General features: G+C 44.6%; 1 protein-coding gene across 1 annotated transcript; it reads left to right on the top strand.

Annotated features, from left to right (window-relative positions):
* The first annotated feature begins 4,219 nt into the window (after window positions 1–4,219).
* LOC124723013 (larval cuticle protein A3A-like) lies at window positions 4,220–8,607 on the top strand. The gene is made up of 2 exons (XM_047248188.1): window positions 4,220–4,271; window positions 7,129–8,607. The coding sequence occupies exons 1-2, from the start codon at window positions 4,260–4,262 to the stop codon at window positions 7,462–7,464; spliced, it is 348 nt and encodes a 115-aa protein (XP_047104144.1). The 5' UTR covers window positions 4,220–4,259; the 3' UTR covers window positions 7,465–8,607.
* The last annotated feature ends 17,953 nt before the right edge of the window (window positions 8,608–26,560 follow it).

The raw sequence follows: 26,560 nt of genomic DNA, 5'->3' as shown, positions 1-26,560 counted from the left end.
TGGTCTCGGGCGCCTTGTCACAGTTCGCGCGGCTCCCCCCGTCGGAGGTTCGAATCCTCCCTTGGGCATGGGCGTGTGTGTTGTCCTTAGCGTAAGTTAGTTTAAGTTAGATTAAGTAGTGTGTAAGCCTAGGAACTTACCGCAAAAAAAAAATGTTCATATGTAACAATTCTGGCTTCAACAAAACTATACACGAGGCAGTAAGGAAGTTTAAATTGCCTCGAAAAATGACAACTCAGAGTTCGCAGTGCTTAGTAAGTAATTTTATTCCCGCCTCTACCCTCCCTCTTCCCCAACTCATCCTCAGCCGAAATGCGGTTTACTTCAGGGAATTCTTCGCTTGTAGAGTGGGAGTGCTGTCTAAACACTACGTCTCGAGCGGCAGTTTATTATATTGTGTCAGATTCTGCTGCTACTTGCCACATTTCATATCAAAGGGCGATACTCGTGAGGGAGGAGGTCTTATTCAAAATGGTTCAAATGGCTCAGAGCACTATGGGAGATCTTATTGACCAAGGCCGCTCGTGGACATCTTTGTCAATGATGCGAGACTTGTGAGTTTTTTGACGTTTCTTAGCTTCGGAAAACTGTCTACAAATTGGTGAAGTGCACATGACCCGCACCAGACGTCCCTAATGCACTAGAGACCTGGTTCTAGGTCCGGTGATAGCCTTTTAGAATCCTGGTGGCAAAATAACTTTCTCATCAAACTTTGTGTGGTAGCCTGCACCAATGTGCAGTGTTTGCCACGAAACCTGTTCGCAGTGTCTTATTGAGTGAGGAAATGAGACATCAAGAATCTCGGTCACCGTGATGCTGCATATTAGCACATGGTTTCACACTCTCCCTTCATTTAATTCTATAAACGAGTGATATGGCGCAGAGGTAAGACACTGGACTCGCGGTCTTGAGGACTGCGGTTTTCATAAATTGTTGAAGACGATAACTACTAGGGTAGTTCTTTTGGAAAGGATACATGCCTGAGAACCTTCTCCACACCTCCACAATGAGACTGTGGCTCTTCTTCTATGACTACGTCGTCGACCGGGTGTTAAACCATAACCTTCTTTTCTTCTTTTTAGTTCTATACACATTCATTAAAAGCCAACCACAACACTACACTGTACAAACATTCGTCACAATTGGCTAAAGGATTCAGTTATTCGTTTGACATTTCACTAACATCGGCTAAGCAGCTTCACTAGGATCTTGTAAACAATGCATTACCATGTTCCTGCCCCGAACTAGAGCTCAGCGTTGAGTGTAGGAGCGAGAGCAGCTTTAAACTGACGATTAAACTGAGCTTATCATGTAGACTTCCTGTGTTTCGTCTTTTGCATGAGATCCTAATTTTCTAGATTTATTCTCGAGTGATTAGTGTCATGGTTAACAACTAGAACCCAGTGCGTTGTCTTGGACGGTTCATCGGAGACAAATGTATCGTCCGAAATGTCCCATGGAAGTGTGATATGATCGCTCTTGCACTCTATATACATAAATGATCTGACGAATAGGGTGAGCAGCAATCTGCAAGTGTTTGCTGATGGCGCTGTGGTGTACGGGAATGACTGTAGGAAGGTACAGAATGACTTGGATAAAATTTCTGTTTTCTCTAAGGATTAACAACGTGCTCTAAAAATGTTGGAAAATGTAAGTTAATGCAGATGAGTAGGAAAAACAGCCCTTGAGTATTTAAACACGGTATTATTGGTGTGCTGCTTCACACAACCATGTCGATTAAATGTCGAAGCGTAACATTGGAAAGTGACATTGAATTGAACTGTCCAGTGTGGTCGGTCGTAGGGTAGACAAATGATCGACCTTAGTTTATCGGCAGAATTCTGGGAAAGTGTAGCTCCTCTGCAAAGGAGGGAACGTACAGAACGGTTGTGCTGTCCATTCTCGAATATTGCTCCAGTGCTTGGGATACTCACAAGGTCGGCTTAAAGGAAGATATCGAAACAGTTCAGAGGTTGACAGTTGCCTTTTCATTTACACTTTTATTTTATTTCCACAATATTTTTGATTTATTTAAATTGTGAGCTTATATTAACGATGTTTTGCTTGTTTATACTAAGGGCAGCTTCGATTAGTGGAAACAAGCTCATTGAGCTATCTCTTTACAGTTACTTGCTTTAGTATCTAATAAGCATTGTGTAGATTATTTCTCTGGTGCATTCTAAATATTTCTACAGCTATTTTGAGGTCATTTCGCGAACACAACTTGCAATGGTACCCTCACTTTTCGAGAAATGGAAGTTGGTAATAGGATCGAGTAATACCTTTCCAGTACATTCTGTTGTAGATTAGAGCTTACCATTATAAGTAATTTATTGTTTTGCTAGAAGTCGCTTATTGAGAATATGCAATTTCGTAACCGCTCTCGAGGAACTTATTTTGTGTTAGCTCCATTAAGAACCGATGTGCGCTTTGTGAATGATCTGCACTGTTTTGAGAACATATACTACGATGAAAACCATTAGCAAAAATGTTCAAATGTGTGTGAAATCTTATGGGACTTAACTGCTAAGGTCATCAGTTCTTAAGCTAACACACTACTTAACCTAAATTATCCTAAGGACAAACACACACACCCATGCCCGAGGGAGGACTCTGACCTCCGCTGGGACCAGCCGAACCATTAGCAAAAAATACCTCAGTCTTTGCATGGATTACCGTTACTGGCGCAGAAAGGTAAGACGCTGGACGCTTTTCTGAAAGACTGATGATTTCTAAATACAGTGTACACTGTTCTGGTATGTTAGTGAGATGTTCTGTGGAACACATGAACCGAGCGACTCTCTATTTGCAACAGTATGTGTAGATTTTGTTCTTAAATCATATCTTGATCTGAATGATAAATGATGTGTTGGAATCAATTTTTTCTTGAGTCTAAAATCAGTGATTACATTTAAGAGGGAAGCATACACGCTATAGAACTTTCAAATAGGTTCTTGATGGACGGATTACCTACCTTTTGATGTCTGAATTTCTATCTAGACAGAATTCATTTCCCCCTGCATTAATATGTGTGTGTGTGTGTGTGTGTGTGTGTGTGTGTGTGTGTGTGTGTGTGTGTGGCTCGTTCAAATGGCTCTGAGCACTATGGGACTTAACTTCTGAGGTCATCAGTCCCCTAGAACTTAGAACTATTTAAACCTAACTAACCTAAGGACATCACACACGTCCATGCCCGAGACAGGATTCGAACCTGCGACCGTAGCGGTCGCGCGGTTCCAGACTGCAGCGCCTAGAACCGCTCGGCCACTCCGGCCGGCTGTGTGTGTGTGTGTGTGTATGTGTGTGTGTGTGTGTGTGTGTGTGTGTGTGTGTGCCTATTTCATTACACATTTGTGGTCAGTTGGGGTATCAAATATGATTTCTTGGGCATAGATATTCATTTAGTACAGCACAGCTTAACAGTTTATGGCTTTATTTAACTGTTCATGGAGGTAGTTCATTCTTCACACAACACATACGAGGGGTACTGCTACATTTATACCGGTAGGTTCGATAGAAATGCAGGTATTACGGAAATTCTCCGTGAACTCAAATGGGAATCTTTGGACGGAACAAGACGTTCTTCTCGTGAAACGCCGTTGAGGAAGTTTGGAGAACCGACATATGTGGCAGACTTCAGAATTATCTAACCGCCGCAAAAATACATCTCCCGTAAGTACCGCAAAGACAAGGTAAACGAAATCAGGATTCATACGGAAGCATATAGACAGTCGATTTTCCCTCTCTCCATTTGCGAATGGATCAGGAAAGGGAATGACTGACAACAGTACAGAGAGCCCTCCACCACGCACCGCGGAGTGGCTTGCAGAGTAGGCAGCGTCTTCAGAACTGATCTCGGCTGGGGTTCGAATCCTCAGTTACTGTGCTCCGAGCAGCAACAACAGGCGAACACCGTACACGGCTGTGACATTTCATTCGTACGTGTCCATTCTCGCCAGCGGCGGCTATTAAGCTCGCGGATGTGCCGGCGAGGCAGCGCTTGTGTATGGGCCGCACGGCCGATCGTGGAAAGTGGCGGGCGGCGCGTGACTTCCGGCGCGCTTCGCAGCTTTGCGTAACCCGCTGGACAGCTGGTGTACGTCCGTAAAGTGGCGTGGCCACGCCCGGGCTGGCGACTCGCCAGGAATCGCGATGTCCAGCGCGCGCGGCCGCTATAAGAGCCGCCGGCCGGCGGCTCACCACCAGACGCGCTCAGCCCTCTCACCTCAGCTCCGCCAGCGACCCTCAGGCCTCTCGTCATGTCGATCAAGGTGAGTCGCCACTCCGGCCTCTTCCTCGACGCCTTCCGCCAGTGGATACGCGGCCCAGTGGATTCTAGAGTGTCGAGAATGGCCCTCAAACCTGAGGCTCCTTTCTTCAGAGTTTTCGGAGACGTTCTTCAACATCTTACCGTGTGATCGGATCCTTATGTCGTGTTAACAGTGCATTTAGGCGATTCAGTTACAGTTAACTAAATATTGTCCTCAAGATTCACAATGTTTTCATATAGTGAAGTCGAATCAGTTCAGTACATCACTAGAAAAATGCTGTGACAACCTTTACTTTGATCAAAAATTAGCCGAATTGGGAACTTAATATCCTACGCTAAACAAAAACAAAAACACGAAAGGAACCATATTTCTCATTGTCTGATTTGCGTATGAAGCGACTGACTCGTGGCGAAGTGAGCGCATAGCAAATTTATTACTGAATCTATTTTTCGTTGGCATTAATATATTGCGTCATAAAAGATCATATTTAATAAACAGAATTCACGTGGTAGCTTAATTATGCAGCATTACATCATTAGTGCTATAGATAGACGTCAAAGTGTATTCATCAATTCAAAAAGTATGGGACTTAACGTCTGGTCAGCTATGATGATCATCTTTGGTTTGTGGGGAGCTCAATTGCGCGGTTAGGGGGGAGTCAGCGCCTGGACAAATTCCCAGACGTTGCTCAGTCAAATCTCGCCACTGCGATGACTTATGATGAAATGATGAGGACAGCTCAAACACTTAGTTATCTCGAGGCAGGTCAAAATCCCTGACCCGCCGGGAATCGGACCCGTGACCCCGTGCTCAGGAAGCGAGAACGCGACCGCGAGACCGCGAGCTGCGGACGGTCAGTTCATAGACAGAGCACTAACTATTACCGAGTAACCGTAGCATATGAACTGTAGTAGACATACACAGTATGCGGAACATCTTCTCAATCCGCGTGGGGTAGCCGTGCGGTCTGGGGACGCCTTGCCACGGCTTGGGCGGGTTCCCCCCATCGGAGGTTCGAGTCCTCCCTCGGGCATGGGTGTCTGTTTAAGTTAGATTAAGAAGTGTATAAGGCTAGGGCCCGATGACTTCAGTAGTTTGGTCCTATAGTAACTTACCACTTACCATCTTCTCAAAGCTGCATGAAGCAGGCGTAAAATGTAACATAGACAAATCAAAATTCTCTGAGCAAAATGAATACACCGAGCCGGCCGCTGTGGTCGAGCGGTTCTAGGCGCTTCAGTCCGGAATCGCTTGACTGCTACGGTCGCAGGTTCGAATCCTGCCTCGGGCATGGATGTGTATTATGTCCTTAGGTTAGTTAGGTTTAAGTAGTTCTAAGTTCTAGGGGACTGATGACCTCAGATGTTAAGTCCCATAGTTCTCAGAGCCATTTTTGAATACACTGAGCTGACAAAAGTCATGAGATAAAGATATGCAAGTATATACAGATACTAGGTACTAAAGGGCAGTGCATTGGCAAAATGGTTCAAATGGCTCTGAGCATTATGGGACTTAACTTCTGAGGTCATCAGTCCCCTAGAACTTAGAACTACTTAAACCTAACTAACCTAAGGACATCACACACACCCATGCCCGAGGCAGGATTCGAACCTGCTACCGGAGCAGTCGCGCGGTTCCAGACTGTAGCGCCTAGAACCGCTCGGCCACCCCGGCCGGTCTCTCTCTGTTATTAGTTTAAGTCTGTCAAAGCAGTCTTTATCCACAGCGCAGTTCTAGTCTAATATAGAGGGACAAGATAGGAATAAACGGACTAAATTATGTAGTTTTCGGGTTAATTAGATTTCACTCGTGTTGAGAAGCTAAGAATACTAATAATAGTGTTCCCAGGGTGCACTGCACTCAGCATTCATGAACAGTTAATTGGAACAGATTTATTTCATTATTTTGGCGAGCTTGTGCACCAGTTTCTTCTATCTTGGTTCACTTCTGTATGGGGAGAGTCACAGTCTTCTCAAAATATAATTTACTATCTTCAACACAGATGCTTAGGTTTCTAATAAAAACATCAATAAACTTTTTTAATATAATAAAATAGCAATCTGTTTAAATTCAGACTTACAACATCGCTTTAGCGTATCTTCCAAGAAAATGCCAATCAGAGAAGTTCTGTGTTTGAAGAGCATTCGTCAAAAAATTTGGTACGCACATGTGACATACAAGTGAGCTAAGAATTATAATGGCGGCAAATTCTCACATCGTTAACAGATAAAATCGAAGTATACACTCATCATTATTAGTATGTCGGCACTAGATCATGAGGCCACGTCGAGTGAGTGTGTAAATAAGGGGAATGTTATTTCTTATGGCAAGGTAGCCTATCTGTGGCTATTTTCCTTACTGGAGAGTTGGTTCAAATGGCTCTGAGCACTATGGGATTTAACTTCTGAGGTCATCAGTCCCCTAGAACTTAGAACTACTTAAACCTAACTAACCTAAGGACATCACACACACCCATGCCCGAGGCAGGATTCGAACCTGCGACCGTAGCGGTCGCGCGGTTCCAGACTGTAGCGCCTAGAACCGCTCGGCCACCCCGGCCGGCTACTGGAGAGTCTTTTTCTTTCTGTCTTGCGTTACTGTAGTTTGCCGATACGGCCAGCGTGTGACTGAGTGATTTTTCCTGACTGGAATGACTACTCAGAGAAGTGGGCAAGCCCTCAGTCAAGCAGCTGTGTTGAACATGGCTTGTAATTTCGGGAATTCCTCGCTATTTTCGAGACCGTTGGTTTCCGCGTTGCTTTATTCTCCGAAAATATGCGTTCACTAAAATGTGCTGTGGTGGTAGGGAGGCCTCGCAACCAGTCCAACCACTCCACCCTTTGTTGACGTGTTGCAGGTGCAGGTAGTGCTGGCTCTGGCGGCGTGCGTGGCGGCGGCGGCTGGAGGGCTCGTGCCCGCAGCTCCACTCGTGGCCAAGGCGGCCGTCGTGGACACCCAGTTCGACCCCCTGCCGCAGTACAGCTTCGCCTACAACATCCAGGACACGCTGACCGGCGACTCCAAGTCGCAGCAGGAGAGCCGCAACGGCGACGTGGTGCAGGGCAGCTACAGCCTGGTCGAACCCGACGGCAACGTGCGCACCGTGCTCTACTCGGCGGACCCCGTCAACGGCTTCAACGCCGTCGTGCAGCGCGGTCCGCTCGTCCACAAGGCCGCCATCGCGCACGTCTAGCGCACCTGCCCTTCGATCGCCGTGGCTTCTGACTTGCTGGAAGTAGTCCAACTGCAGGACAGAACACACTCCTACACTTTCCTCTACATTTCCTTATAAAATGAGTACGACTTTACATAAAAAGTAACCTTCGTCTCGAATAACAGCACTGCTTACGCAGCCATTAACCTTGCGGATATTCCCCTACGACGTTCCAAATTATGAGAAAACAAATTTCGTCAATATACTGTTAAAGGTGTACATCATTTTTTATCGAAATGCTCCGAACTGGGCTAGATATTAAAAGTTGAAAAAAGTTCAGTTTACACGGCCACTTTTCTGTTTTAAAGGAACTCAGTCTTTGAGCCTTTTCGTAACAACTTTATCGTGCGTTTATTGCCTTATGTCCGCTTCGCAAAAGGAGTAATAATGTATTAGAAACCTGCACAAACATCTAAATTACCATTGATCAATAATACCTCAAATAACTTTCGTATCTTATTAAACTATCTCATTTCGGTTATTAAAATACCTTTGTCTGCATGTAAGTTCGCAATACTCCCCACATTTCCACTCTTTTGGCCTTATCTTAAGTGATTTCATACTTCAGCTCTAAAAAATAGGACACTAGTCATTTTTCAATTGTTGGTAAATGTATTTCCTGTAAGGTATTAAACGTACTTAAGAGAAATTATCTTCTTCGACACTGTTCTAACCGGGAAGGAAAATCCGTGCAATATCTGCAGTGACATGCTTTAAGGCTATTGTAAATTACGAAATTTTTGTGCTTCATTTGATCTCAAACTTTTTTCGTGAACTTAAACACTGACTAACCATGATCCGACAAGCTATGCTCAAATTTTCGGAAAATGGTATGATGAAGACTAGGTACAATTGTGCTAATGGTTTATGAAATTATAAACTAAGAGTATATCATACGTTTATTTGGCCAATTTGATAGTTCTGGTGACGTAAGGCTGTGGGACCGGTGAGATGAATACCGAAATAAGGCGTCCTTCCCCAATACTCGTACTTCAAGATCTTTCGATATGAATGAAAGTCGGTAACAGCTTGTCGAACTCTCTCCTTTAACGTCTGTAAGTGAGATTAACTGGTGTTCTATCTTGCATGTGGTTTACGTCCTGAATTTTTGATAAAGCTATGTATCACCATATATATATATATATATATATATATATATATATATATATATATATATATATATATTTGTTACCACACTACTGTGCATCCTTCACGAAATTATGTTTATTTATTTTACTGTACGCAATAAAATATTGACAAAATTGCTTTGTATCCTACTTCATTCAGATATTACTCCAGAGTATACCACAAACATTAAATGAAAAATTCAGTCACGAAAAAACAGTTTTGTCTTGAGAAGTAAGTGTCGAATGGAAATACGAGTATAATAGCTACACACTTTCATGTGCGATCTCACTTACCTTCACCTTCTCACACTCTGATGAACACGGTGGGAAGTTCACTTTCCTTGTAGAAATATTAAAACTCGGGTTCGAGTCTCTGTCTGTTACAAATTTTTATATTTCACAACAGGGTAATACATCTATATCCATTATAGCTGATGTCATGAAATTCGAATTCAGCGAATAATGTAGAATAATATTTCATACAACTACTGATTGTCAAGTCATACGTAAACATGAATTATGAACTCTTCAGGACAAAATGATACACTATGATTTACAAAAATTATGTAATTTTCATTAAAAGAAAAAAAATTGTGTTATCGCTTTTACTTGGGCCATACATGATTCGCAATCACATTTCAACACACAAAAGCAAAACACTATTAACTTCATAACTACACAAAACGAAACCGATAATCAATTTTAGAAAATTTTCCCTGTAGCGTAAACTAAATAAAGCTCTTGTTATGACAATTCAATAATTATGATCAAAAGGCTAGATAACAAACCACATGTCTGTATCTCGACATAGCGTTATTATGTGTCATTGTAAAAACATATTTACTGGCACATTAAGTTGTACCACATTATTATTACAGAACTAACCAAATTCACAAAGATCAGTATATATGAAAACCTCTGTATAAAATTGTCAATGTGGATCACAAGACCATAGTGTTAACTGTACACATGTAGAAATACTATCCTCACTTGGACGATGTTAAAAGCAAATAAAAAACAAGAGAAAATCACACAAAACGTGAAGTACTGTACGCTTATCTATCTAAAGAGCTTCATAAAAATACATTTTACGCAGTAAGCTGAAGCATACCGCATTTTTGAACTTGTTTTTAAACCACAACACTTTTTACACAAAATTGGGGTGGGCGATAAAAGTTCCGTTAGGATTAATATCCCTTCTCGAGACGGAAATGGAATCGCTGTTATGGAGATAAAGAAATTGTGTTGGAGAAGTAGTTTTCTTATGGTCTTACAAGTTCTATGCAAAATCACTCCCTGACACACGTGAGTCAGATGCCCTTTCATCGACTAATCCCTCATCGTCCTTCATTCATCCCTGACACTAATTGTGTTCATGTAGTTAGTTATGATTTGATAAGTATGTTTTTGTAATTCTCAGTGGATAACACCATCTTCACTGGGAAGAAATGTCATCTGAAGTTCCACACAAATGCCACTCTCTAGACTATTGTATTCATGACTTCCACAGTTCTAGCGTTTATGATCTGACTTGGGGCCACTCACTCGTGATAGATATCAGTCCATGGTCACTCATCTCCTTAATTTAAATAAACGTTCTCTTTGTTTCTAGTTGATAAAATTTATGTTTCTGTTACTGAGAATGGAAGACATTTAGTCATTGTTCACGGGCCGGCCGGTGTGGCCGTGTGGTTCTCGGCGCTTCAGTCTGGAACCGCGTGACCTTACGGTCGCAGGTTCGAATCCTGCCTCGGGCGTGGATGTGTGTGATGTCCTTAGGTTAGTTAGGTTTAAGTAGTTCTAAGTTCTAGAGGACTGGTGACCACAGATGTTAAGTCCCATAACATGTACACAAATGCCTACCACCAACGCCAAATATGTTTCTAGAGTTCAAAGCGATCTTCACCCCAAAGACAGCGAATGTTCCTGTTACAAGGTGCCTCATCACAACCAGTTCTTCAGAGGCTGCTTCCATTGAGAGTTGTCCTATGACTGCAGGCAGTGACGGTGGATGGTCACTCTACCAGATTGTGACGTCACAGCACGTGTGTTGGACAAGTGCTCATTGTGAGGTGCAGCCACGGCAACAGGAACAGTGAGGCAGGTACTGCCCTCAGGCGGGCTGGGGCATCATCTGCAGTGCCCACCTAAGGACAGGTGATGGCAGGTAGTGCTGCCTCGTGGTGCCAGGAGATGGCAATGCGGCCTCCCTCGTCACCTAGTAGGGGTGGCGGTGTGTCGTTCTGCCGGGCTCCAGCCAGTTGTGAATAATCTCCACCGTATTGCGAAATGTCTCATAACACAAAGCAGATTACTCAGCTTATATCCAAAAATAAATACAAATAAAAAGTCCACGTGAAACGTAAATGTGTTCTCCAACCTATATACAAATTCCTTCTCCTTCCACTCATGTCTTCTATTTTTCTCACAGTATAACACATTCCAGAGGCAAACTATTATCTTAACATTACAAAAACTGCTTTCTTAGATAGACCTCTCAATGATATTCTTAATAACTGCTTGTTTGTGAGAAATATCTTAATATTTGTGTTGGTGGGGCCCCACTTAGGACAAGAAAGGGTCATCAAAATTTATAAAAACCAGAACCACCACGAAACTTACATGCAACACAGCAACAAAAAAAAGGACAACTAAAAAAAAAAAGGAAGAATTTTAACATCCTAGACATAAGCCCCGCTGACATAGTAAGTCATCGTTCCCTCGTAATTACTAGATCAAGAAAGTATCATATATTTCATTACTGGATGGACAAAGAGCTACTTGTTTGCTGCCAACTACCATACCTCCTTTGGCTCTACTGGGCGTAAAAATAAACGCATAACTGATGCACACCACCTCATAAATGACTAATCAGAATAGAAAAAGACTCATAAACTAGGCTACTAAATATATCCAAAGTTGCTGTCTACAGAAAAACATTAATTCAGGCCATAAATTTCTTCTTTTCTCTTGGTCTATTGTACATGATACTCCCCCAAAATCAGATTTACAAACACTCACAGAAACTACATATTTGATCATAAACAACATAAAATTGACAATATAATTGGGATTTCACATCCTTGACCATACTGATTTAAGAGTATACAAAGCGTTACTTAGGTCAGACATCACACATATTTACCTCGTAGATTTTCATTTATCAGTTCAATCTCAAAACTTCTTGAGATTGGACACATGATGTACGTCACAACATCTATTGACACGAAGCATTTCTACCTCAGTCACATTTAGGCGAATATCCCTGTTGACCCAAAATGGCGAAATATATACATTTAAAAATTCATTGCATAAGGTTTTTCGTTTTCTAGATAAACAATGTTCCTTAACCAAGACTTTATCTGCTTCTGTGAAATGTATGTAGTGAAGCACAACTTTCTGATTGTTCTTCTGCAGTTGTGCTGCTCGTATTAGCCCAACTATCATGTGAATCATTTTGATCTGCCTATATCTCAATGCAGGTGGAAAGTTAATTACCTCCCTGATTTTGTCAGATGACCACTGAATCCTTCCTTCAAAGTAGGGTGGGCGCCATTCCCAAGACCTCATGTGGTAATTCATTTATTACATCTTGGAATTTTTCAAAGAATGTGTCCCAATTTCTATGTTGTGTATGGCAGTACAGGCAGCACATGTTACCAGGCTCTTTTCATTATCCTTTCTGATGCATGTGACACAGGGTGGAATCAAGAAAGGTAGATTGCTGCAATCTTCCTTCATCACAAAATGGCCTTGGCTACCTTCCACACTTCTTTTAGAGAGAACTTTACACATGCCTCCGACACTGTGTTTTCGGTAGCACTCTTACTACTACCTGAAATCCTTGAATCATCTTCATACAGGAGCTAAAGAGATCAGTCGTAGCAAATTCCCGAAGTCTCACAGGTATGATGGGAAATAGTGGATTTCTGTGCATCACAGCTGATGGTTTCACGTGATGACTGGATTTACAAGTTGTCAAAGCTTTCTATATTCTTCTTTTCATATTACTGAAACGTAGTAACTCCCTTATCTTAGCAAAGCATTTCTCTGCACTGAAGTGTACGTAGCTTAGGACGAAACAGATTAACGTATTCACAAAGTCCTCTAGTATGCACAACCTCTAATTGTCATCCATTGGGTTATTTTTCTAGAGCATGCACCATTTCTGCGGAGGTAGTATTGATGGATCTCTGCTTGATCTTTATCTCTCCCCAACTCACTTCCAAGTCTTTCAGTATTGGATCCTTAGCCTTCTCCTGTGATATCTCCATTAACTTTATCCCAACAAAGTTCTCAAAGGAGAAATGTTTCAAGAAAAATGTTCAAATGTGTGTGAAATCTTAAGGGACTTAACTGCTAAGGTCATGAGTCCCTAAGCTTACACACTACTTAAACTTAATTATCGTAAGGACAAACACACACACCCATGTGTCCTACCAAAAAGGAAGAATCTGAACATCATGAACCCCCACACAATCAAGAGGGTCTTGAGTTCAGTGATGACATACTTTCTTTCCGAGTTAAATAAGCTTCGGCTTGTGAGTGCAATCGTCTGAGGAATACCTTCTCCATTTAGCTCCATCTCCTAAAAGAGATGTGTTCCATTATTAGTACAGGAATTATCTGACACTAGGCTGAATTCTCATCCCATATCGGGATGTATTAGAATGCGAGCAGTGACTAACAACTTCCTTCAGCTCATCGAATTCTCACTGTACCTCTACGTTTCAATTTAGATGTTATTCCTTCTTGTTGAGTGATGGCTTAGTCACAGTCATACCAACAAACCTTTCATTAAAATAAACAAACCCAAGGAAGGCACATACCTTTCATATTGTCTTCAGTATGGGAAAATTTTGTGTAGACAGGAGCTTCTCCAGATTGGGGCAAATACCTCCTCATATGATCACATGTCATGGAATTTGATCTTTCTATGCCTGAACTACATGATCTCTGAACGTCTGCAGTAATCTGTCTACAGTCTCGTTATGCTTACACCAGGATTTCTGCACAATTAGGATGACATCTACGTACAATATCACCTTCTTCCTTAGTCCTGGAATTATTGTGTACGGACCACTGACAATCGTGGCTGATGACATAGTCAGTCTGAATGGTAACACTTTTTAACAGGTAACAATGGCCACGACTGAGGAATGCAGTATATTGCCCGCACTCTGGATGTAGTTCCACCTGCGAATAATTCCCACGCAAGTCCACCGAAGTGAATATCTTTACCCCATGGAATCACTGTGTTTCAAGACAGTTCCTCTCCAGTTACATAAGTGGAGACGAACAGTCCTGAAATACTAGAAGAGCTTCTTGTTCTACGAGGGTGAGTCAAATGAAAACCTTAAATTTGTAATAACAAATCGAAATTTCGCGCCGTTATCCTGTAAGTTGGTAAGCGTGCTACAAACAGCGTGCAGAATGGCCTGTAGGTGGCAGCATAGTGCAGATGCACACATACCGTCGCAATATCAGTATAAAGATGGCCGCCCCACTTGCTACTTACACCAGCGAAGAACAGCGTTCTGTTATTTGGTTTTTGCGTAGTGAAGGTGTGAAACCTATTGAAATTCATCGACGAATGAAGGTTCAGTACGGTGATACGTGTTTGTCACAGCAGCAAGTCTACGAATGGAGTAGGAAGTTCGCAAATGGTGTGACTTCAGTGGAAGATGCTCCTCGTCCAGGTCAGGCACAACGAGTTGTGACTCCACAGAACATTGCAGCAGCTGAAGCCATAGTGAAGGAAAACCGCCGAGTGACACTGAATGACATTGCAGCATGTTTACAGATTAGTCATGGGTCAGCACACCGCATTGTGCATGATGTGCTCCAGTTTCACAAAGTGTCTGCAAGAAGGGTGCCACGGCAGCTGACGCCTGAAATGAGAGAACAAAGTGTTGATGCTTGTGAAGAACTTCTTCGGCGCTTTGAACGAGAAGGTGATGGCTTCCTTGCAAGAATCGTTACTGGGGACGAAACCTGGTTTCACTTCCACCAACCGGAAACTAAGAGAGCGAGCAAGGAATGGCGCTATTCCTTATCACCAAAACCAAAGAAGATTCGAACAGAACCATCAGCAGGGAAGGTGTGGTGTCACCGGCAGACACCACACTTGCTAGGCGGTAGCCTTTAAATCGGCCGCGGTCCGTTAGTATACGTCGGACCCGCGTGTCGCCACTATCAGTGATTGCAGACCGAACGCCGCCATACAGCAGGTCTATAGAGACTTCCTTGCACTCGCCCCAGTTGTACAACCGACTTTGCTAGCGATGGTTCACTGACACAATACGCTCTCAGTTGCCGACACGATAGTTAGCATAGCCATCAGCTACGTGATTTGCTACGACCTAGCAAGGCGCCATTATCAGTTGCTATTAATATTGTGAATCATGTAACGGCAAGACCGACGTTCACCATTAATGGATTAAAGTTAAGTATTCCTCCAGCTACCTCTGTTTTCCTAAATTCTAATTTCCCTGTCCTGTTCCAGACCTCACGCCAGCCTGCGTGAGCTAAAACGCGTGCCTTTCGGCTTCCTCTAATATTCCTGGGTTGGCTCTCCTGGCAGTCCACAACAGAGGGTTATGCTGACTCTCTTTTGGGAAGAAACAAGCGTCATTTTGGAGCATGACATGCCCAGAGGGACCACTGTCACCAGTGCATCATACACAGATCTCCTAAAAAATCATCTGCGGCCTGCAATGAAATCAAAGCGACGTGGATTGCTGTCAGCAGGTGTCATTTTGCAACATGACAATGCAAGGCCCCACACTGCCCATACAGCAATTGCAACAATCAGAGACCTGCATTTTGAGTGTCTTCATCACCCACCATACTCACCACACCTTGCCCCAAGTGATTTCCATATGTTTGGACCACTCAAAGACGCAATGGGAGGAAAGAAGTTCCGTTCTGATGAAGAGGTGCGCCACGCGCTGCATGAGTGGTTGCGGGGACTACCAAAAGAATTTTTTTCTAAAGGAATTTATGCACTTTGTAAGCGCTGGAGGATTTTCATTGAGCGTGGAGGAGATTATATTGAAAAGTGATACAGTTTTGTACCACTTCTGCACAATAAATAATAATTAAAAAAATATTTTAGGTTTTCATTTGACTCTCCCTCACCGGCCGGAGAGGCCGTGCGGTTCTAGGCGCTACAGTCTGGAGCCGAGCGACCGCTACGGTCGCAGGTTCGAATCCTGCCTCGGGCATGGATATGTGTGGTGTCCTTAGGTTATTTAGGTTTAATTAGTTCTAAGTTCTAGGCGACTGATGACCTGAGAAGTTAAGTCGCATAGTGCTCAGAGCCATTTGAACCATTTTTTGACTCACCCTCGTATAAATACGAGGGCAGTTCAATAAGTAATGCAACACATTTTTTTCTGAAACAGGGGTTGTTTTATTCAGCATTGAAATACACCAGGTTATTCCCCAATCTTTTAGCTACACAACACTATTTTTCAACGTAATCTCCATTCAATGCTACGGCCTTACGCCACCTTGAAATGAGGGCCTGTATGCCTGTACGGTACCATTCCACTGGTCGATGTTGGAGCCAACGTCGTTCTGCATCAATAACTTCCTCATCATCCGCGTAGAGCCTCCCACGGATTGCGTCCTTCATTGGGCCAAACATATGGAAATCCGACGGTGCGAGATCGGGACTGTAGGGTGCATGAGGAAGAACAGTCCACTGAAGTTTTGTGAGCTCCTCTCGGGTGCGAAGACTTGTGTGAGGTCTTGCGTTATCATGAAGAAGGAAAAGTTCGTTCAGATTTTTGTGCCTACGAACACGCTCAAGTCGTTTCTTCAATTTCTGAAGAGTAGCACAATACACTTCAGAGTTGATCGTTTGACCATGGGGAAGGACATCGAACAGAATAACCCCTTCAGCGTCCCAGAAGACTGTAACCATGACTTTACCGGCTGAGGGTATGGCTTTAAACTTTTTCTTGGTAGGGGAGTGGGTGTGGCGCCACTCCATTTATTGCCGTTTTGTTTCAGGTTCGAAGTGATGAACCCATGTTTCATCGCCTGTAACAATCTTTGACAAGAAATTGTCACCCTCAGCCACATGACGAGCAAGCAATTCCGCACAGATGGTTCTCCTTTGCTCTTTATTGTGTTCGGTTAGACAACGAGGGACCCAGCGGGAACAAACCTTTGAATATCCCAACTGGTGAACAATTGTGACAGCACTACCAACAGAGATGTCAAGTTGAGCACTGAGTTGTTTGATGGTGATCCGTCGATCATCCGCCATTGCAGGAGTCACAGCTGTGCACGGCCGACCCGCACGCGGGAGATCAGAGTCTTGCTTGACCTTGCGGCGATGATGACACACGCTTTGCCCAACGACTCACCGTGCTTTTGTCCACTGCCAGATCACCGTAGACATTCTGCAAGCGCCTATGAATATCTGAGATGCCCTGGTTTTCCGCTAAAAGAAACTCGATCACTGCCCGTTGTTTGCAACGCACATCCGTTACAGACGCCATTTTAACAGCTCCGTACAGCGCTGCCACCTGTCGGAAGTCAATGAAACTATACGAGACGAAGCGGGAATGTTTGAAAATATTCCACAAGTAATTTCCGGTTTTTTCAACCAAAATTGGCCGAGAAAAAAAAATGTGTTGCATTACTTATTGAACTGCCCTCGTATATTGGATTGTGCTATATCGTGCTACTAGTGCATGTGAGTGTGAGTGCGCCGAGTGTAGTGTCGCCGTGCTTGTGTACTTAAATCACCCATCAACTGTATCTGCATTGGCCGATCACTACAGACCACCTTAGGAAGCGTCTCTTCCACGCCGTCTTCCGGCGACTCGCGCCTCTATACGCGTCGCACCCTCACTGTGTTCTTCTACCGCTTTGTGCCGCTCACATAATTTTTTTCTGTGTATCACTTATGTTGCATCTTCTATATGATTCTTTTGCCTTGTTACGTGTGGAATCACGAGAGGCTTATTTCCGTGATTGTTTAGAGATTTATCAGTAAAGCCATATTTATGATACTGTAATCGGTTTCATGTATTACTTGGTTACTGCGCGACTGGCGACGAGTTTTGAATGGTTTCCGAGTGCGCAGTGAGTCCTGACTGAACAACCTACTTCGTCAGTGACCACTTTGTCAGCTTCCATTAACAGACAGGGTACCATTCCACCTGTCAATCCACCCACCTTTCCTTCGTATGATGATTCATCCGAGGATTGGGAAGCTTACAAAAAAAGACTCAGACAGCATTTTTAGGCTTTCCGTGTGATAGGCACGAATTTGTGCAAAGCGTTATTTCTCTCGTGGATTCCACCTAAGGTGTATCAATTACTGTGTCAGCTTGCCCCTTTCCAAAAACTGGCAGCTCTTACTTTTGATCACATGTGCAATTTATAGTCCAGCTAACGTGGCAAACTAGCACATACCATGGCAGCGCGAGTTGTACTCTACCGATACCACAAGAAACCAAACCAATCTTTCAGGGCCTGGACAGCTGAACTTCACGGCCTTAGCTGTAAGTGTCAGTCCACAACTGATGCCCATAATAACTCCTCTGCAAGCTCTATGGTGTACGACACAATTATCTGTTTATCTCCGGACAGGAAAATGTGCCAGAAGACTTTACTCTCTGGAAACCCCCCGTCGGCAGAACTTTAGGAAATAGCACAATCTTTTGACGTTTCTCGGGCAGCGGGTGACCAAATTGAAACGCGGGGTTATGTGGCAGTAGTGTCACAATATGTGCTCACTAGGACGACAAATATGACGCATGAGGAAGCGGCAGTGGCGGCGCTAAACATGTGGACCCAGCGCCGAGCTGAGCAAGGCTGGCCCAAGCAGCCGCAACCGCCACAGCGGCAGCAAGAAGTGCGGCCTGCCCTAAGCACTGGGCTACTCGTAAAACCTGCCAGAAGAAATGCCACATCGCCTCCGTGTGTCATTTCCCGAAGTTGTCTCAGGATATGGACGTAAACTGTGTGACTCTAATACTTCTACCAAGTTGTTTATGGAGTTAAATGTTTTTCGCCAAGTACTCCAGCAACAGGTCGACATAGGTGTTGCAGTGACGTTATTTAATTGTCGAACCTATCTGAGTATAAGCTCGCCGCCATTGACACCAGTCACGCAGAAGCTGGTCAGTTATAACAAACAGAACATAAGGCTGTTGGGACAATTTACGGCATCTGCCTCTTACAAGTCTGTACTTCGATCCATTACATTTTTGGTGGTCGCTGATGCCGATGTCGAGAACCTGTTCGGAATGGACGCATTTTAGCCATTTCTATCACCGATGCAATTCACCTTGTGCCCGATCAGGTAATGTATTCTCAATTCAAGACATTGTGTGAGGAGTTTTCGGATTCGTTTTCGGAAGGTGTAGGATGTGATACGAATTTTTCTGAACATATTTGTTTGAAATACATGGCTCGGCCTCGTTTTTGTGGTGAGCGTCCTATTCCTGTCACTCTGGAAAATCAAGTGAAAGCCGAATTGCACAGACTTAAATCTCTGGAGGTGGTGCAACCCTTCATGGCTAGTGAATGGTCGGTAGTTCTGAAGCCATCGGGGACACTTCGCTTCTGTGGTGACTTCATTACTACTCTCAAAGCTTAGTCGATTATGCATACGTATCTTCTCCCATGCCAGAAGGAACAGTTGGCGAAAATATTGGGTGACCAGTACTTTTCAAAAATTGATTTGTCTGAAACGTATCTGCAGGTTCCTGCGGACGAAGATTCTCGGAGAGTTCTGGTTCTGAATACTCCTTTTGGTCTGTATCAATATTTGCTCCTTCATTTTGGTGTGGCTAGCGCTCCTGCTATTTGCCAACGATTTTTATAGCAATTGACTATGCCAGTCCTGGGCTGCATTAATTATCTGCATGACACTGTTGTCACGGGCTGTTCCACGGCCAATGACATGAAAAATTTGGGCGCTGTTTTTCCTGTCTTACAATCTGCAGGCTTACGTTGTAATCCCTCGAAATCGCAGTTTTTTCAACCTTCTATTGTTTATTTAGGGTTCGAGGAATCGTGGGATGGGATTGGGCCGCCAGACCACATCTCCACTGTTACGTCCATACCTCATCCCTATTCCACAAAGGAGCATCAGGCCTTCCTAGGGAAGATAGCATACTACCATAAATTGCTGCCAGGGGCGGCCGCATGGGCCCAACCATTGCATTGCTTGCTATGCAAGAATGTACTTTATTGCTGGGGCCCGGATTGCAAACGTGCCTTTCAAATGTTGAAATCCAAACTGCTATCGGCCCCTTGTTTATCTATGTTCTCTGTGGATCAGCACATAGTTTTGATGACTGACGCCTCACAGTATGGGCTCGGAGTGGTCGAAGCACACCGATATGCTGGCAGCTCCGAGCGACCTGTTACTATCGCCTCTAAATCTCTCACTTCAGCCCAGTAGCGTCTCTCTCAGGTGAAAAAAGAGGCTGTTGCCATAGTCTGTGCTCTCCAGAAATTTCATGTCTTCTTTTGTATGAGTCCAAGTTTCACCTTATTACTGACAATAAACCCTTGATTTTCTTGTCTAACCCTCACACTTCCTTGCCTGAAAAGGTAGCACTCTGCCTACGATGTTGGGCACTGTTCTTGACTCGCTGCAATTACAATATCCATTTTCGACCTACGTCTAAACATGCCAATGTGGACTCCTTGTCCCTGCAGGTCTTCATCCCGATTTTGATAGTGAAGAACTCCTTAGCTTCTATCTCGATACTGAAATGCGGGCCATGGTCGAGGGTGTCCTAATTACGAGTTCACATATAGCAGATGCCTTTGCCGCTGATCCTGTTCTCTTCCAGGTGGTTCGGTTTGTTCAACAGGGCTGGCCAGATAAACCACTGGGTTGGGCATTGGACCCCCTGCGCAAATATTTTTCCTTACGATATCGCCTCTCTGTTGTTGACAGTGTTTTGCTGTTGTCCACAGAAGACCTCTCTCCCAGAGTAGTTCTTCCAACTGTGTTACGGTGCAAGATTCTATGCCTTCTACACCAGGGCCATTGGCGAGTTCCGCGCTTGTAAGCAGTGAGCCCAGCAACAGGCAGTTCCCAGGGTATCTCTGACCCTGAGCCCGCTCCACACCAATCATGGGAACGCATTCATGTAGACTTTGCGGGTCTCTTCTTGAATTCCTATTGGCTCCTGGCTGTGGCTGCAGTTTCCTGCTTTATGTACATTCTCCAGTGTACATCGACGTTGGCGGAGATCACAATTTGTGTGCTTTTGAAGGTTTTTCTATTGAGTGGCTTCCTTGCACCTTAGATTCCAATAATGGGCCACATCTCATTTCTCACAAATTCGGTTGCTTTGTTCACGTCACGGCATTCGTCATGTTATGGCTCCTCCATTCCTCCTCCAATCAAACGGCGAGGCGGAGCGACTAGTGCATGTGTTAAAGTCCCAAATGAAAAAGTTTCCTGTGCACCTATTACTTCAAGCCGACAGGGGAGCTTCAGGCCAGCAGCCACGAACGCTCCTCCACCTTCTGCAGCTGGTGCTGCACCTGCCGCGCCAGGATCGCCCGCGTGGACGTGAGTGTTTGGTCGCCAGCCCAAGTGGATACTGGCCATTGTTGTCCGCCCCTGGGTCGGATATTTGAGGAGTCCCTATCGCCGATGGGTTGGTGGGGCGCCACTTTGATCAGTTGAGGCTCCGCTCGCCGCTGGATGCTACCTCACATGTGTGGTCCCCATTGCCGCAGCCCATCCCGCCACCCTCTGCCTCGATCCCGTCGTCGCCTGCTGTGAAGGCGCCCCAGTCCCATTGGCTGCCTCTTCCACGTGCGACACCCTGGCTTTCAGCTTCCCAGCACCAGGCACTGGTCTGTATCTGGCCTCAAGTTTGTTGCCACAGCCTGCTCTTCTGGTCAGGCCACCCCATCGGCCCCCTCGCCAACATCGACCCAGCCATCGTCGCTGGTGGATCCGGCCACATCTCCTCTGCACTGGGACCTGCCTACTGATGACGACGCAGAGATGGCGATGGCGCCCTCCGCCCCAGTGCTTCGTCGGGCGCCGCACAGGCTCACCGCCCTCAGGATCTCCGCGCATTCCGTCCCTATGTTCCTGTGCTAACCCAGCACATCGTGCGTCCCCACCGTCGGCACGACTGCCACCGCTCCGGATCCAATATAGTCTCTCGCCGTAATTTACTATTTAAAAAAGGAAAAAAACGATCACTTATAGTCTTACGAAAGAAATTATTTTCGCCATGTTTACTGTAATACACGGACGGAAAAAACATCGCAACACCGAAAAATAATTAACGTACAGAAATGAAATTTTGGGAATACATTTGTCTAGATAACATATTACCGTGATTAACATTTCAAGATCACAAGTCAATGTAATCACCAGATGAGCCATTGTAAATGTGAAATGCTGATACTTTAATAAACGGTGTAACTGCCAGACAGTTGAATGCAAGCACGCAAACGCGCGTGCATTGTGTTGTACAGGTGCCAGATATCAGTAGTTGAGAAACTATGTTCGTTTCTCTGCAATCTTCGTTGTTGCTGAATTGATTCAAGATGGTGGCTCTCTCTGAGCGGTCACCCTACTCCTCTTCTTGGGGTGGATGTGGAAATGTCACGTGATGTCACCATCCCCACTCTTCCCCCTCCCCCATTCCCCTCCTCTCCCCCACTTGGAAATTGGTGGGAGAAAGGCTCAATCTGTGCTGAGCTGCTGGAGAGGAAGTATGTAAGGTACTGTCTTATTTATATGAGTATTATCCTGCTGGAAGAATTTCCTAAATTTTGATGGAGAAACCGAAATAATTACCCTACAGCCTGCTTGAAATTCTATTGCCTATTTATTCAGACATTAATCAAATTAATTAATTAAATTGCTAGGAATGTGTTCAACTAACAAAATGTTAGTGTTGTATGGAGAGGAGTTTAATAAGCACACATCTGAGGGCTATGTCCGTTGCTTCATGCATGATGACTGTAAAAGTGAGATAATGGATGAGGGTAAGGGAATAATTTTCAGTGAATAACGTTGATGCAGCAGGATGGACTGAGGATGCATTTGGCAGCTCATACAGACTAGCTGGAGCTGTTTGTGTTCCTTGGAACGGTCAGTCAATCCACAGTGCAGAGACAACTTCCTATTCCACTACCCCAGAGTGAATGAACCATAGGTGCTCACCTTGGTGTATGGGGCTCGACTGAGGACGCTTGAAACGTGTTTTTTTCCCCTTTCAGACGACGTGTGTATACATGTCCATAATACCACTCGAAATTTGTGGGGAAGTGCCCTACCGCTGCTGCCGAAAGAATTGCCTTCTCCCGATCTACACGTGTATAGGTGCTGAGGAACTTGTACACAGATACTTGGTATGAAGAGATTGAACAGCAAACTACCACTGAAGTTTAAGAAGTGTTGCCTCTTACCGATGTAGAAGTCTATACCTAGTGAGCAACTTGTCCACACACATACATAAAAGGTAAGAAGGTACAGGACAGCAGTCTATCATTGAAGTGAAGGGAGAGCTACTTCCTACCGATCTACAAGTGAAATAGCTGCTGATTCATTTGTACACACACACATAGAAACATCATAAGAAAGGAAACTATCACCGAAGTGCAGGAATGCCAATACATGCTACCAGAAGTGATGGAAAATATTTGACTACTCTAACTACACATTGAAACTGAAGTGAAGAAAACTACCACTTGTAAACAAATTATCATAATGCAGCACACAGGCGGCCGGTGTGGCCGAGTGGTTCTAGGCGCTTCAGTCTGGAACCGCGCGATCGCCCCGGTCGCAGGTTCGAATCCTGCATCGGGCATGGATGTGTGTGAAGTCCTTAGGTCAGTTGGGTTTGAGTAGTTCTAAATTCTAGGGGACTGATGACCTCAGATGTTAAGTCCCATAGTACTCAGAGCCATTTGAACCATTTGCAGCACACACACAGGGGAGAGGCGAGGGAGGAGGGGGGGGGGGAGGAGGATTGGTCCTAAGCTGCTTAGTCTATATCCGCTCATCGAGGCGAACACACATGCATCCCTTCAGCTCTTGCGGTAGATTAGCAGAAGCTACTCTTTGGTGCTTCTCCCGGGTTATCCCATCCTCCACAGTCCTTGAGCTACTGTGTTAAACTGGTGAAAGCCACTCTTTGTCATTTCTCACTGCTGATACCTTCATATCTATACCACCGGAAACCTTTATGGTCTCTCGATCGCTGGTATTACATGACAGATGTTCACAATACTGCTTTCGAAAAAATGGATGGGAACGCTGCATTGCTGTACACCCTAGTCCACATGACTATGAGAACGGAGTTCACTCAGAAATCCACCCTAAACGCGCGTACAGACCGTGCGCAAAGATTGCACAACGAACGCGTGCGGAGCCGCCAGGCCCGATTCCGAGGTGGCGGATGGCGAGAGACGGCTCAGCTGCCACGTGAGTGACGCCTGAACAATATCTATCTAATCTAACAATATCTCTCATCATGGCATCCATTCAGCTAGTGTGTTAGACTGGTCGAAACTACTACTTGGGGCTTCTCACTGCTGATACTTTCATATCTATACCAACCGGAAACTTTTATGGACTCTCGTTCGTCGGTATCACATGACAGATGTTCACAATACTATTTCGAATTAATTGATGGGAACGCTGCGTTGCTGTATACTCTAGTTCACAGCACTGTGACGACGCAATTTACTCAGAAATCCACCCTAAACGCACTTAAACACCGTTCGTGCGAGCTCGCAGTTTGGTTGTCCCCAATACCGGCTATCAAAAGCCTCGCCTTCATACTGCAAGTCTCGTGATAAAAAACATCGAAAACACTGCCCAACTGTTCCACCAAACATTCTACAGCCTTGCTCTCTAGCAACTTCATACTATTCGACTGTCTAAGAGGGCAAACGGAAAGTTAGTTCACAATACAGCCTACGATAACCTCATCTATTACGAAAATCTCTAAAATTACAGATCTTATAACTAACAAAGATCCCATGGTTTTGCTTTGATGTTGAGGGTGATGTATCGTATGCGGTCCACTATAACCGCTCATGGATGGAACAAAGATACAAGAGAACTCAGCATCTGCAAACCATTCAGGACGACGTTTCTTTAGAGCCGACGATAACAACTTTGTTCCAGGGCATCCAGTTTGTGGAACTCCAGCATGTCCGTGTGTGATCGACAACCTATTCCAGAGATCCTCACGCATAACAAGGTGTCATTTCCCGGAACTGCAGCACACATTTAGCTTCCATACCGACTCGACAATATTCCCCTCTCCGCATATCTAACTAATATGTATCGCATAAAATGATGAAGAGACGCGGCTACGTTGGCAGGGTGGATGGTGCCACTGTGATGTTGATCGAGTGGGTCGTCCCACGCAGACACTGGTGGGCGGTGAGCCCTACGTTGGGGGAGAGCCAGCATGCAGCGAGCGCCAGGCTGCTACGATCGGCAGCTGTGTCACACGCGAAGCGCGCGGAGACATCACACCCACGTGTATATGGCGCCAAGCTTTTAACATTACTGGAAGTTAGCCACCAAGTTTCATGAAACACCCCTCCTCAGTTCGTACATCCTTCTAAGCGCCCTGAAATATTAGCGCTAATACCAACACACGGTGAAAATAAGAACTTTTCCGATCATTACGACACGTCCCACTTTCGCTTTTAACAGTCCCTATATTAAATGAAAATGTGGTTGGAAAGCATGTGTAGTTTCGTGACATCCAGCAGGGTAAAAGGTTGGGATTGCCGCCAAAACTTTAACTTTCTCGATGGAAAGGGGGATCAATCATTCATATACACAAAATTTAAGTTAGAGTAAATATAGACGCGCACGCGCGCGCGTGCACACACAGACGCATACACGCACACACACACTCACATACACACACACACACACGATAAAAATGCGGTTCTTCCCGTTGATTACAGCTTGTTTAAAGGCGATATTAGTAAATATAACTGTTTGTCCGGAAAAACAGCGCTACCCTATCTGTGTTATTTCGTAACATCCAGCTGTGTGCAAGGTCGAAATGAAACCAAAATTTACGCTCCATAGCGATTGCGTTTAGTGACTATCCTATAGTCATGTGCCTTCTAAGTTGCTGGTTTAAGTACACCGTCAAAATAAACAGGGGAACGGTACCGCGCCCCGTGAGACGATGCCTTCACACTAATCAAGTTTTCGCACTTTTTGTTATTAGCAACAACCCCTCACAGTTGATCTTACATCATGCGATGTCGAGCTCCCTGCCCACAGCCCCTGCGAGTATGTCTTGTCAGTAATAATCGCTGCCTTCCTGCGTCCTGTCAATATGCAGGGTGTTCCTTACGCTAAAAAATATCGTCACTTTCGAGTGTGCGAGCAACACCTCAGCGATCTGTAAACAGAAAGCCATGACCTAAACACATGATATCTTCTAGAACAATCTCACCGTGCAAAGATAAGCAGCGCTAATTATGCATAACGCTGTGAACAGTCTGCAGTGTATTCCCCTTCTCTCCAAGATAATGATGCTGGTCCTGAATCAGTCACCACAGCGAAGTGGAGAACATAGCTTTCCTCCTGGATGCATGAATTAATCACAGTGAAATGATTTCAGCGGGAGACTAGAAATCAGTCTATTCCAGGATCCTCTTCTGGTATGGGTAGCATCAGTCTTTTTGGAAAATCTATGACAGCAGAAGTTGCACTGAGTCTCCATACTATCGTAAGAAATTAAATGATGTCTCCTCGGAACGTGTGATTAAATGCGGAGCTCATCTCCTTTCACGTAGCCGGATGTTACGAAATAACACAGAGTAGCGCAGTGTTTCCTGACACACAATTTCTTTTACTATAGTGAAACTTTAAAGACGCTTTAATGCCCGGAAAGAACCGTATTTTTATCGTGTGCGTGCATGTAAGTATGTATGCGCGCGTGTGT

The sequence above is a fragment of the Schistocerca piceifrons genome, chromosome X (genome assembly GCF_021461385.2).
Source record: "Schistocerca piceifrons isolate TAMUIC-IGC-003096 chromosome X, iqSchPice1.1, whole genome shotgun sequence".
Lineage (NCBI taxonomy): Eukaryota > Metazoa > Arthropoda > Insecta > Orthoptera > Acrididae > Schistocerca > Schistocerca piceifrons.
This window is presented reverse-complemented; position numbering and strand designations above follow the sequence as displayed.